The sequence below is a fragment of the Ornithodoros turicata genome, chromosome 6 (genome assembly GCF_037126465.1).
Source record: "Ornithodoros turicata isolate Travis chromosome 6, ASM3712646v1, whole genome shotgun sequence".
Lineage (NCBI taxonomy): Eukaryota > Metazoa > Arthropoda > Arachnida > Ixodida > Argasidae > Ornithodoros > Ornithodoros turicata.
This window is the reverse complement of record NC_088206.1, coordinates 5,613,392-5,628,253: the sequence shown is the minus strand read 5'-3', so window position 1 is coordinate 5,628,253 and position 14,862 is coordinate 5,613,392. Positions and strand designations below refer to the sequence as shown.

General features: G+C 43.0%; 1 protein-coding gene across 1 annotated transcript in view; it reads right to left on the bottom strand.

Moving 5' to 3' along the window:
• The window catches only part of LOC135398939 (tRNA (guanine(6)-N2)-methyltransferase THUMP3-like), a 283,535-nt gene extending 275,619 nt beyond the window's left edge, over positions 1 to 7,916 (bottom strand). The window contains exon 1 of the mRNA XM_064630515.1: positions 7,713 to 7,916. Coding sequence (XP_064486585.1) covers positions 7,713 to 7,787 — 75 coding nt within the window. The 5' untranslated portion in view covers positions 7,788 to 7,916. The remainder of the gene's footprint in view (positions 1 to 7,712) is intronic.
• Positions 7,917 to 14,862: the final 6,946 nt, after the last annotated feature.

Here is a 14,862-nt window from a genome sequence, read left to right as displayed (position 1 = left end):
AATTTGCAAATAACCCTGCATGGTACAGGCGAGACAGGTTGCCTCCAAGACGGCATCAATACCTCCTCAGGGTCGTAAAGTTCAAGCACGCGCCATATATATTTGTAGACGACCCTCTGTTGACAAACATGTGACGTCACGAGAAGACCGGTTCGAGGTTACACTTTGCTGCGGTTGTCAAGAAGCAGGAAGAACGCGACGACCACAGGGGTGACACAAACCCGCCATTGTTGTAACTACCCTCAAGCGGGTGTTTTTGGCAAAACTGCCATCTTGTCCTGGTCGCACGTCATAGGAAACGTCATTTTGAGGTCATGTGACTTTGTTTACACGTCGTTTTGCCGCTTACCGACGTATCTCTGTCGTCATAAAGCCAAGAGATGAACATATTTTACCAGCGTAAACCATGCGGTGCTTCTTCCACAACATGGTAGCCCATTTCTCCTTAGTTTAAGTACATCGCATCGGCGGCTCGGTGAGTCTTATCGCGTTGTCGTCATCACATATTTGGAAGTCGTAAACAGTATGAGGCCTTATGGGCAAAACTGCACGTTTTACTGCGAGATTATCGGATAAAAATAATTACCGTGATCGAAAGACATCCAAAACGTCGCGCAGAAACAACAACCGCGTTGCTTACAAATGGTTTGCCTGCCAATCACGGGCGCCGCCATCTTTAAGGTCACGTGTGCCAAGACGTTTGCTGTGACGTGCGACCAGGACCTGTCCAGGATGCATTGCGTTCGCCCAGCACGCTTTCGTCTACGGAACAATACATTGAGCGCCACCCCTGTGTGGCGATGACTGATATCGATTGATAAGGCTGATAGATGCCTACCAGCATGCTTTGCGCGGCGGCGTTTTGCGTAATCAGTGATGTAAGGGTCGCCTGTTATTAACAGAGCATGGAAGACACCTCGAACACACATCCGTTCGTATCGCGTGGTATCAACATACTACTTTAAAGACCTGCCACGCGGAACATTTATTTTGGGAAGCGCGCATTCCGAGGGAAAATAGCTAACAACAGCGTATCAGAGCTGTGTATAAAAAGAGGATTTTGGCCATTAATGGGTCCTGCCTATGCCTGAAGTTCCATCCACGTTTTGATTTCTCTGGCCAATCACGAGCAGAAATATACAGTTCGTTATTTATCGCGCAGGCTATCCAAGCTATGTTTAACCTGCATTCACTGCAATGCCGCCATTTTCGGGAAACTGGATTGGATTGGATTGAAAACTGACATCCCAAGACACCTACCTACACAATAGGTTATGCGACCACTTTTATCGCCGCCATCTGGGTGGAGACGGGCATGTCGGGAAGACGCAGAACAGAAGAACTGGCTAGCAGAACTGGGTGGCCGGTTGTTGGGAGCGTGTTGGAACCGACTGCCAGTATTATATTTTAGTCTTGAAACATAAGATGGAATCAAGAACGCGCAAAGGTGTGTGTTTGAATAAAAGCACGTTATATAATGCTAATTTTTAGGCATCCGTGGCGTTTTTCTTGCGATCGCCGTCTTTACTAGGCCTACCAAGGATGACGAAACATATTCCTTTCACGTGAACATTAATACTAGAGGGTAATTTGAAAGTGATTTCCAAGATAATTACAAGAGAGTATATACTCGCAGAATAAAATTGAAGTGATTTACGAAAATGTTTTGCCATGGAATTTTGAGAATTTTGAAAATCATTAGGAAAATTTGGTGCCATTGTGGCACCCGTAGAAAACAGCAAGCCAACAACAAATAAAAAAAAATCCCTCAAGTTTGATTGGCAGGACGAGCATCTTTGTTAGGCTCCTCCTAATGGCCACAACTCCCTTTTAATATACGGAACTGCAGTGCACGCAGCGGCGGCGACTGCTCCAGGCTCCGTCTAGCGTGTTGTGACATCAGATCATCGAGCACTTTTATTGGCTACCAAGAATCGTCTGCTACGGCGAAGTAGGAAGGCGACTGATCGACTGCTTTCTGGTCAGACGCGGGATGGGCCGCGCCACGTAAAAGGGAAAAGAAGGCCCGCGTCTCACAATTGGGTGGACGACGTGACGTCACAAACTGGCGGCCGAGGGAAGCAGCGTTTCGGACCCGCGAGAGTGAAGCTCCCTTGCTTACCAAGATTGGGCGCTGCTCTTGTTGTGCTAATATTTATTCCACGTCTTGTAATCCTAATTTCTACTTCTTATGACGATCTTTTTTTAGCCCTTTTACGTTCTTTCAAATGCGGTTCCCTCTCCATACTCCCACAAGAGCCATTAAACAAATCAGATCGCAAAAACGGGTCCAAAACCCTAAGTCCAAACAATCGCACGTCGCTAAAATAGAATGATTGATGAACAGAGCGCTTACGCGTTGGAAAGCTGTAATATGCATAATTGAACGTCAGTTCCCCGGACGTGGTAATCGCTCAAACTGTAAGTCGTGAGGAAGGAAGGACTAGTAAGGACTAAGGCCTTGTGTAAGCCAGACCGCCTTTCATGTCGCTAATGGGACAGAGGACATGTCCCGACGTTTGGAATGTAGGAGTTATACGTGTCTTAAACCAGACACTGTCCCGACTCATTATGAGGAACTTGAACGGAGCGGTTGGTTAACGCAATGCCCTGTGGACGACAAAGCAGCATTCAGGTGACATGGTGTGGACACAGCGTTCTACCCAGACTTGTACGTATCTTGAGTACGTACTCAAAATACAGTATTTTAAATACTTTTTCCGGTATTTTGGTACTCTACTCAATACTTTTTTGCGACAAGCATTTTTAATGTATTTAAAATACTTTTTTCGGTATTTGCTACTCAGTACTCAAAATACTTTCCTTCCTCGTCAAGCCATATCCAGCACGCTTCCCGCCGTGCCGAGAGTTTCAGCTCACCGGAATTTAACCCCCTTTTTCTTCTTTTTCCTTTTTCGGGAATTCGCGAATCTGTCATTTATCCTCTTGCACAATAGGCTGGTCCCAAGCCTGGCCTTGCTTGTCAATAGCCAACTTCGTCAGAAAACCGTTCCTATTCATATTGCCAGGTGAATCACCAGGGGATTAGGTAATAGATAATCCCGGCATTTATTTCCTTGGTCATCAAAGCAATAAACATGTGCCAGAGGTTGAAAGACCCGAACCGACATACAGGAGGGATTACGAAGTTTTGGGTCAGAACATATCAACAAAGTTTACTTGGGTTCACCAAAGTTCACCAAACATTACTTGACACCAAGACGTTGCAAATGAAAGATATGCATGGCTGATGAAGTTTATTTCCTTCATCTTTAAGGCCACGTTCAGAATACGCGTTTCAGTTACTGCTAATACTAAAGTACTTTAAAGAGTATCTTAAATACTTCTTAGAGTATTTAGTACTCTACTCAAATTACTTTCAGTTTTGAGTATTTTGTACTCTACTCAAATTACTTTCAGTTTTGAGTATTTTGTACTCTATTTAAATACTTTTTCCGTAGAGTATTTAGTATCTTATTTTAAATACTTTTGCGCCCTATTTTGTACAAGTCTGGTTCTACCGCGAGGGACATTACGCGAGGTGCTCCGTAGGTTGATGATATCAGCGCACGTGGAAGAACACTCAGGTGGGCAAAGTTAATCCAGTAGGGCTAGCAGCATAGTGAGCTAGTAAACATGGACGTAAGATCGAGTAATCCAACATGTACAGCCTTGTAGGTCCGTCCATAACAGTTATGGAGAGAGAGGAAGTGAAGAAGCTATAAAGAACAACAGAAGGAAGAAATAGTCGTGTAGTCATATGTACAGTCCCACAGTCATGCAACCATATATACCTTGTATCTTGTGCATTATAACTATATTCCAACTACAGGTTTTCCCACCGATTTTGATCCGAGCGCCATCGAAATTAATCCATGTGCCATGCAAACTTAATGGGGCATGGATTAATTTAACTGGCACTTGGATTAAAATCGCCGGGAAAACCGCTGTAGTGTATTAGTGTGTATTAGTATTAGTACTCGTAGTATGCTCTATAGTATGACTCGTCTAATAAATTTTCTCAAACAGAAATGGTTACGTTGTGACTCATAATGTGTGGTCCTAAGCCCGCAGGCGTCTTTAGAATTGCGGGCGGACTTAACTTTCCCAGGAGTACAGTTTTATAGCTGTATGCAAATTTTCTAGATATAATGAGCATAACTGCGAGCAAATGCGCGCTAAACCCAGTGCATATTCACACAATTGTGAAACAATTGTGAACCAAAATTTCTAAAACGTAGTGCTTTTTTTTTTCCTTATAATCTCGAACTACGTCGACATGGCCAACAACTAGCTACACTTAACTTTCGAATAGGCTTATTAAAGGAGCAATTAGGTGACATTTCACGTCGCAGCGAAATCCTGCCTCGTCTGTCAAGATGTTCACAAAATATTTTCGCTCGGCGACGCGTTATAGCTGTGCAATCGAATTTACAAAAAATGGTCGGAGAAAGCCGCCGCAGGCACGATTCTATCGCGTGACGTGGAGAAGGCTCCGTGCCTTGTTTGTTATACATGCTATAGAGCTGTGCCGCTGAGCGTCACTGGTCACGTGAGGAGAGTAGTATACGTCACGACGTCCTCTCGTTCTGCGATGCGCTCTGTTCACGACGGAAAGGATTTTTCAAAGGTGGCGCTGAACAGAGCCCCTCGCGTCCTCGCCTTTGGCCACCCTGCTCGGCCCGGCCCTGCACAATTTAGGGGGCAGTTACGACTGCCTTCTTGAGCTTTCTCCGTGCCACCGGTCTCTCGACCAGCCTCTAAGGCCCTTTTGTGTGTCTGTCTGTGTGTACGTGCGTGTTTCTTTCCTCTATTTTCTTTTTCGTTTTCTCTTTTCTTTTCGTTTTCTTTCCTGTTTTTTTCGTTTTCTTTATTTTTCGCTTTCTTTATTTTTCGTTTTCTTTATTTTTCGCTTTCTTTATTTTTCGTTTTCTTTCTTTTCGTTTTCTTTCTATCTTTTCGTTTTCTTTCTATCTTTTCGTTCCCTTTCCTTTCTTTTTCGTCCCTTTTTATGAAAGGAATAGCAAGTCGGTCTTTGCCTGACTAACCTTTCCTTGCTTTTTTTCTTCTCAATAAACATATCCCCCCCCCCCGAGCTCGCACTGTAGATCATCCTTCACTCGTCGTTCTTTGGCAGGAACTCATTTTATTCTTTAGAGAACGTTCTGCCTCGAAAAACGAAAAAAAAAAAAAAAGTTCGGGGTCACCACCGTTCTTACACTATTCGTTCGCGAATTTGCGAACTTTAGATGCGTTTACTCGGACGATAACGGCTTATCTCCCCTAATCCCCCCAAGTTTCGAATTCGACCCGTAAATTCCCAAAAATGTAACGCGTGTCTTTTCGTAATACCGTAATTCTCCAGGAGACGAGGATCGTGAGCCGGCTTAGCGGTCGACGTAGCATCCGTCTTCGGCCGCTATAAGCCTTCTTACGTTTCCAGACTAATATTCTAGTCTATAGATATTCCAGTCGACTCACATCATTTTCTTATACGCTGTCACACCGGAAATTGAATGTCATTTCCAGCAAATGACATTCACAGTGAATGTCATTCAATTCAACAGAGAAGGAGGAAAGAAAATAAATCTCATTCATAAATGCTGTCATAATTCATAAAGGCGCTGTCTCTTCTTATCTACCACTGTTTATTCATTGTATGTTATTAACTGGTTACTCTGTCTATACCACTGTCATCCGTTGCATGTTATTAACCGGCTTCACTGTATATACCACTGTTATTTACTGCTTGCACTGTACATATCATCAGGTTAATGTAATAAATTTTCTTTATATATTCATAAATGATGGCAATGTCGATTCGTCAAGTACAGTAACGCACTCTGCTGGAGAATTTTGCTTTGAATTAAGCCCAATTATCTACTATTATCTACTATTAAGCTACTAAAGAAGCCCAATTATCCGCCCTTCTGAGGGAGAATTTTGGTCCTTTTCAAAAATTGCGTGGAAGCGAATTTCCTTTTTTAGCCATAACTATTCGTGATGACATTCGGGTTCAAAGTATGCTCAACAAACTAAATATGGCCGACGTGAAACTAAGACGCGGAAGGTAACTGGGAACGAGAGTAGTTCTTTGCAAATTGTGTAAAGTCATCCTCTTTAATGTCAAGAATAAACTCGTAAAATGCGTGTCGTCGATAACTTCTAATTTACGTTTTATTATTATTTTTTTTTTCTATTACTACTTGACGTTGCTGTTGATACTGTTCCTCTGCCATAGGGAGTATGCAGTTTCATGAAAGACAAACGCGAATGAGTTGTCCAAACTCATTCGGTAAGCGAGTGTCATTTTCGTGCAACGATATTTAAATGCTCCGGTGTGACAGCAAACCAATTATATTCAGCGTAAATGTCATTCGCGGGAAATATAAACAAATAAGTACATAAGTAAGTAAGTAAGTACATGAGTGAGTGATGGAGTGAGTGAGTGAGTGAGTGAGTGAGTGAGTGAGTGAGTGAGTGAGTGAGTGAGTGAGTGAGTGAGTGAGTGAGTGAGTGAGTGAGTGATGGAGTGAGTGAGTGAGTGAGTGAGTGATGGAGTGAGTGAGTGAGTGATGGAGTGAGTGAGTGAGTGATGGAGTGAGTGAGTGATGGAGTGAGTGAGTGAGTGAGTGATGGAGTGAGTGATGGAGTGATGGAGTGAGTGATGGAGTGATGGAGTGAGTGATGGAGTGAGTGATGGAGTGAGTGAGTGAGTGAGTGACACGTTCACAGGACAGTGTTACCGTTCTTCCAACAAGAAAGTTTGTACGCATTTCTTCCCCATCCCCATGAAGGTATACGATGCACATCTCTAACATTTCATTCTTTCGAACAGTATGGGAGTATTTGTGATCGTAGAGATCGCGTGACCTTCCAGAGCATCGTCAACGACACCCTACCTGTATTCGATGACGGGAAGTGATTAGATATGTAACAGGGCATTGTGAGGCTTAGGTATTCTATTTGTCCTTCTGTGTTTCACTGCCTCATGCACTTACTAGTTACACGTGCGCGATAGAACGATGCCGAAAGTTGATACAATACAAGCCCGACTTGACTTAAATATTATTGATACTCCCATTTGCTTCCGCTTCGCGTGATCGAAACAGTCCGTAGAATTGCAGCAGAGGTGTCAACGAACCTTCCAGGAGGACAGACATGCTTCTAGCTACGTTATATGTGATGAAAAGATGCAGTAAAATCCTGCCGAACGCTGTTGCAGAAATCGCTCGCGCGGTGAGGGTCCGATAAGGGAACGATGGTGGCGCATCTTGTCCGAGAGCAGGCAACAGTAATCGCATATCTGATAATCTCGGAGCGCAACTGGTGACCCGGCAAAATATGGAGGCACAAACGAAGAGACGCAAGTGCCGACATAGAAACAAACTACTGTAGGCTCATGGAAAAAACAATGATAATCTAGAAATTGACGAGGACTATGTTATGGCGACACGGCCTGCTTCCATTTTCTTCTTTTTTTTCTCGCCTCAACAGTTCTTTCCGAGCAATACAACAATAAATGTTGGAGAAATATGCAAGTTCGTGGCAAATTTGAGAAAATTCATTGCAATGCCAAAAGCATGAGACGCCGGCCATGTCCGTCTACGGCATTGCCATAAGCGTCCTGAGATAGAAAATATACATGGCAGGAAACCTTGTCTCGACAAGATGTCTAACAATTTCTCTATAAAAGGAACTTTCTTGCTTACCTTCAAGCCGTCAGCTTGTAAACTCTGAAGCACTCCCACATGGGTCCATAGTGTGACACTTTCACTGACTAACATTTGCGAGGAGCTTTTAAAATCTCACTGCCAACCCGCATTCATAGTCCACCTCCGAAGTAGTCTACAAACGTTTCACATAACAAAATATGAGACCATAAAACGCAAACACTGCGCAACCAGCCATGCACAACACAACGAACTAGACGCAGACGACGGTCGGTCCCATGTTTGCAGACGACCGAACTTACCTTCGCTAGTACTGTCGTCTGCTAAATTATTGTTGGCATATGGGTATATTTTGTCGCGTTTTAAAACTTCTCCTCTCATAGTTCTGCATAGCTAGTATAACTCAGACAACCGTAACTAGGTCAATTCAATAGAGATAACAGAATAAAATAGCAGACGACAGTATTTTGAACGCTCGTTGCACGTTCGCAGACGAACGAAGATACGCCTCGCTGTTGCCTATCTTCTGTTTCATTCTCGATGGGGCGGAATCATGGCGTTTTGAGAACTTACGCTATCTTGGAGTTATTTAATACATCGGAGAGGCTGTCTTCATATTTTTACTTCGCTACCCTACATTTTCAGGAAAACAGTCTGAGCTTACATTTAAAACTTCTTCAGTGAATGTCTGCAATCAAATATGCGTCATAAATTCCAGGGACACTTACTCCTGTGTTCTGTTTTTTTTATAAGTGTAGTTACAAGATAGGAGCACAAAGAAGAAGACGCACACTTACGCATGACAGAGAAGGGCTGATCAATTTTACAAATCACTCTACATACAGCTAACAGAGTTAACAGCACTGAAGGCGGCGTAAAAAAAAATAGCAAAAAGCTGTTACCGATGCTCATTTTAATAAAAGAAAACAGTATTTTTCCAATGTTCTGCATTTTTGCGACATATATACCTGCCTTTCTCCAGTGTGATGACCTGTTACGACTAATCGAATGCACTCCATTCCACACAAGTACCGTACTGTAATCGGCGGCCCTCTATAGAATGCCGATGACAATTTACTGGCGCGCTACCCACAAACTCCTGTGATCGCTGGGACAAATGGGGTGGGACAAATGTGAAGCTCCCAACCTCCTCCCCTTCAGAAGCACAATCTAACAATCGCAAAAAAAAAAAAAAAATGAAGAAAGAAAAACTAACTCGGCGTAGAATGTACATCAGGATCCTTCAGATTTACCTACGCACACCAAACACGTAATTTCTTGTGTCAAATAAATAATCGACACTTCAACTTTGCTGAAGAAGCAAAGCTACCGTTTTCACTTCGACGCAAAAAAAAAAAAAAAAAAGTATTCTGGGTATACCACGCTTATCGGTACAATTGGCAATATACTTCTTTTCCTTTTTTAAACGTATCCCGCTTTCATTTTCGGTACCTCACCTTCCATACATGGTTTATTTACCAACCCTATCAGCTCCACACTGGTCTATACAGTCCAACATCCCCCAGCTATCATTCCCTTTTCACGAACCTTTTCGGCGGCGACGAACTCCACTAATGAAGCGCGCGCCAAGCACCTTTCGATGAGCAAGAGGAATAGAAATGGAACCCTATTTACTGCCGTCAAGAAAAGAAAGAACGTCCATTAAGCTGGGCCATGGAAACGTTCCGCAGAGCAAAATCGCTTCTCCACGGACACTGCGGTAGTTCACGTTTACGACGCAACGTGGCGCAAGATGTTATCGCTCCAATTACGTTCCCCGCTTGCTTATTTCCGGTATTTCTGCCGTGCACAGAACAGCGTAGCTAACAAGAATGCGCTTTTCGCATTCAGGATGATGAATGTCCCTTCCTAGAGCAGCCGTGTCCAATGTTTACTCCATGCGTGGTGGATATATTTATTAGACGAAAGAAAAAAAAAAAGAAACGGGGGAAAGGTCAGCTAAACGGGACGTCGGCTTGCTATTCCGCAAAGAACGAAAATGCGGGGTCAACTGCCGTACACTTGGTATACGTGTTTCAAAAACGTTTCGCGGAAACTTTCCCATCTTGAGATTTGGATAACGACTAGATGTAAGATGAAAGTCACTGAAGAGGTTAGCCAGCTGTAGGAGTCGAACCCACATCTTCTGGATTGCCGGTCCAGGGCTCTACTAATTGAGCTAAGCTAACATGCCTTCTCAGCGACTTCCAGGGTGCGTCATCTGAAGGGACAAACCAGTCACTCTCTCTCACTCATCCTCCTTTCACTCTTACATTTCTGCTCACTCACACACACATTCATACGACGGAATCGACGCAGGCGGCAACTGTTGAACATGAGAGAACTGATGTTCTGAGGCTGGAACAACATAGAAGGGACAAATACATACAGGGCCTCAATGTATGTATTGTATGTATTTGTCCCTTCTATGTTTTTCCAGCCTCAGAACATCAGTTCTCTCATGACTAGATGTATTACAAACTGTTTTGAGTGGAGGAGACGCAAAAGTGGTATCACCTATGGGTGGAAAGTGTCAATGAATCGTCGACATTATTTTCTTTTCCCCGGAGTTTATAAGGGTTATATCTGAAAGGTAGACCTCTTCCTCATCTAGGCCTCAGAAATAAAACAAAGAAAATAATAATAAGAACTATATTGCCTATACTACTGAAAGGGTGGCCGAACGGATCCAACATCTTCCCACTATAGTGGTAGTTTTAAGGTCGCGCCGAAAGCTGGAAAGTGATGTATTTATCCCCTTCCATCGGATGTGCTATATGAGTTTTCTCCTGAGTTTTCCCCCGTACTTTCCATACATATCTCGGCGCAGCACCCGCTAAAGTCGGGTACTTCCTGTCCCCACTCGTTGTTGGTGACGTCTCTCTTTCTGTCAACGTCTCTGCACTGCTCATGACTACAGTTGCTTCGCGGTGCTAATATGGAATGGAAAAAAACGAAAAAAAAACAACAAAAAAAAAACAACGCACACAGAAAGATGATTGCGACGCTCAATGCGGAAGTCGCAGCAACTCTCCGAAGCATAAGTAGCAATATTGGCAAACCCATTCAAACATGTGGTAGTAAATAAGTTGCAAGGTCGCGAAAGACACGTACAGAACGATGGGCACGTACGGGGGATTTTACGCACGACAAAATCTGGGTGAACCTCTCGCCCCAGTAAAAAAAAAAAAAAAAATAACACTTGCACGTTTCTCCCACTTATTTGCGCGCTTCGTCAAGGACGCATGGTGCTTCGGGACGTCACATTTACGGGGACTGAAACACGCGGCTCGAAAGGGGCACCTTCCTATTAAGAACTACACCCCTGACACACGAGGACCCCTAAAGGCCTTTCAAGAGACCTATCCGAACGCCGTTTGTGTCCGCTGGCACACGCCAACGGAGAATCTCTTTTTGAGTAGCAGTCATTTTCGGAAGAGGAGATTGGCCAACTCCTTTACGACTGAAATCGAATAGCCTCGAACGCAGAGCCAGCTTTGATCTGCATCTTACGAATTACTGAGGCTAAAACGTAAGTGATTTATGAATCGGAGTTCCGTAAACTCATAGGATCCTTATCACGCCTATAGCACGAGTGATTTTTAATACGAACGAAACAGCTTGGGAGACCCGTAATGCCGCGTGTGTTTGCGGCGCAAACTCCTTTCAGTAAAAAGTCCTTCCAAAGTTTTCGAGGGATCCAACTTGAAAGGAGTTCTAGTCTGCCCGTCTGCCAGGCGTATTATTATAACTCAATTACAAATTAACACAACTCGCATTTATGCAGACGGCTGTCTCGTTATCTGTCTCTTGGCTGTCTTTGGCTCTTACCTCTTCAAAACCTTCGTCGATACACCACAATGGACACTCTGCCATCAGAAACACTTCTGCCTCTCACGTCAATTTGCACAACAAACACAGCATATTATCCACGTATTATCCTATATGTCTATACATTAGAATCCCATGAGCCTTTAGTCCTCATAGGATGAACCAGTATTCAGACAACAGGATATGTTTGCGAAAGCTCCTCGACGACAATGTTATGGAGTCCTGTGACATTACTCGAGTGTCCCGTGTCTCCATTAATAGCTAGAGTCGAAACCAAGCAAGAGGAGCACGTAAAGATTACAAACGACAGTATATATATATATATACTGTCGTTTGTAATCTTTATATATATATATATATATCTTGAAAAGTTGGAGTTGGATCGGACGACTACGTAATTATAGTTGAAATAAATGGGAGACAGAAGACGAAAGTAGGGGAAGTAAGAAAAAAGGGGTTTATTAAAACTTAAAAATCATAAAAGTTAGGGAGGATGTCTACGTTACGGCGGAAGCTCCGCCTTCTTCGGGACAAAAGAGCTAAATGGGTTTAGCTCTTTTGTCCATTTAGCTCATTTGTCCATTTGTCCATTGTCCATTTGTCCATTTTCCATTTGTCTTTTGTCCATTTTAGCTCATTTAGCTCTTTTGTCCCGAAGAAGGCGGAGCTTCCGCCGTAACGTAGACATCCTCCCTAACTTTTATGATTTTTAAGTTTTAATAAACCCCTTTTTTCTTACTTCCCCTACTTTCGTCTTCTGTCTCCCATTTATTTCAACTATATATATATATATAGATATATATATATACATATAAAGTTTTGCACGGCGTTTGTCATGTCAGCGACTTTAAACAAAAGGAGTTCCTTTTCTCCAAGCAAAATACACGCTTTTACAATACAGGATTATTCCCTCGCTTTGTATTTGCGCATAAAGCATGTCGGAATATGGCGAAATAAAACTACCTCGCTTTCTTTTCTTCTTTTTTTGTTTTAACAGCAGCTGCGAATACTGGATCGATATGGTAGTTTGCTTGGAGTCATAAAAATGTCATTTCTAAAGACGCGTTTGTTTTTCAGTCATTTTCCTTCCGGATTGTATTCTTTTGAATAAACCATCTTTCTTCCCGGAGAAATGTGCGCGTTGAGTGACGGCGTTGACAAAGGCGGAACATGGTTAATGAAACAGAAATTTTATCCGGGTCCGAAAATTGTTCCGCAGCACTCCCTTGGGCTTACATAATGCGCTACACAAATCGATAAGGGCATTCTGTAAGCCTTTTGTAAGGCCGTTGTTATGTGGTTTTGTATGGAGACTAAGTATTCTATAGCGAAGTTTTAAACTGGGCAAAGGAAAGCCGATTTCCGTGTGTCCTGAGGCTTTCGATGAGGATTTCGTGTTTTGTGGCGCAAGAACAGCATAGGTTATAATGCGCTATTGCTTTGATTAAGACGTTGCACTGCTTTAACTTTTCACTGCGTTAGAGCTTGGCAACTGGATGTGTTATGATATGGTGATACATGCATGACTTAAAATCCAAGGGAAAAAAATTGAAGTATATAATGTACAAGACGGACGAGATCAAACGTCTGGGTTCAGGCAGCCAGTACTATGGGATATACGGCATATATATAACTATACCGTGGTATGTATAAATAAATAAATATATGTTTGTCAGTCTCCTTGGTACGTCACTGAAGAAAAAAGGTGACTGAGTGAGGCGGGAGTATGGGGCAACCCCATGCGAGGGAATCGCCCTCCACTAAGACTTCGGGGCTGAGGCTGTACAGGGTGTCCCAATTAGCCTGCACCGATATTATATAAAACAAAAATAATAATAAAAGAAAACAAGTATTGCTGTACGAGAACGAAATGAATGTCGTTAGTAGTCGTGCTTTTATATGCATGACTCGCGTAAGACTGAACAATATATAGTAACCAATTAGATGAGATTAGGCAGCGGATTTTCCAAGTGTTGACTTAAGAGCCGAGATGTCAATTGAAAAGTGTTTCTTGTAGATTACTTATGTTTGAGGTGTTTAGCGACAACGGGAAAGTATTTACGTCTACGCTTCGCAGGAGCACTTGCATGTCAATGATCACGAGTATAGGAAGCTTTCTACCCATTTGCGTTTTCGCGTCTCATCATGACTTCTTTATGTGTGTGTGTGTGTGTGTCTGTGTTCGTCAACGCGCACGCGCATTTGTTTTCCATAATGGCCTTGCCTCTTATGCTATAAAGGCCGAATTTACCGGTAAAAATCCCTGATTTGTAGAGGTGAGCCAGTGTGTGGGTACACCCGAGGTTATACCCTCAGGTACCCGCGTAGCTTTGCGATTTGCGGGTAGAAATCCAGTGTCGCACGGGTTGCGGGTGAAATGCGAGTACACCCGCAATGTGTCCGCAACTAGTGCGGGTATGCCCGTAGTGTACGTCGCGGTTCGCGGGCGCACGTAGCATATCTGCGGGTGCGGTGCGGGTGCGAATTTACTTATTAGGCAGTTTACTAATTATTTACTTTCTAGTAATTTGCACTTATGACACAATTTGCGACACAATTGACACAACTTATGACACAATTTGCAATAATTTAATTACACATTTGATGTGTAGAGAATCGGCAACGCGAATATCGAAACTCATCAGGCTCCGACATTGCAAGAGCCAATTGGGTTACCGCAGGAGAGGTCACGTGCTTACGATGACCAATAGGAATGAGCGAGGGGCGCACTCCTCTAACGTAAGATCTCGAAAATGGAGTGTCTTCGAGTGTTTGCACGTATCCAGTCAGTAACGACACGTAGAAATAGATTTTTTCCCCTTCTATAGTGTGGCGGGCAGTAAGAAGCGTCGTTGAAGTAATGAACAGCATGTACGAATAAGTCATAACCCCTTTGAGTTAACTCCTCTAGACAACCAATCAGAAGGATGTTCCGACTGCCTTTCTTGTGTCATCCCGCATTTAATCGGTGCATATCTCTAATTCAGAATTTTCTATTTTCTTTTTATTCCTTTTTGCTGAAACATACATTACAAAGGGTACAAAAAATTTAAAAAAAAATAGAAACACGTTACGGTCCTATAGGCCAAGACATTTCTGTGAAAAATATTGCAGCTGTGGAGTTTCGAAAGGTGCACAGTTACCAAAACAATTGAGACAGTTGCAAATACAGAAGTCGCATGTGCACCAAAAGTTGAGGTTACATTTTTATGGAAAGACCGAACCAACTGATTAATTTAAAAAAAAAGAAAGACACGAATTAAACGCATTGATTACTCGAGCGTGCTGGAACAGCTGGATAGGTGCACACGCCCAACTGCACCCCTTCCTTTTCTTTTCCTTTTCCCCCTTCATCTTG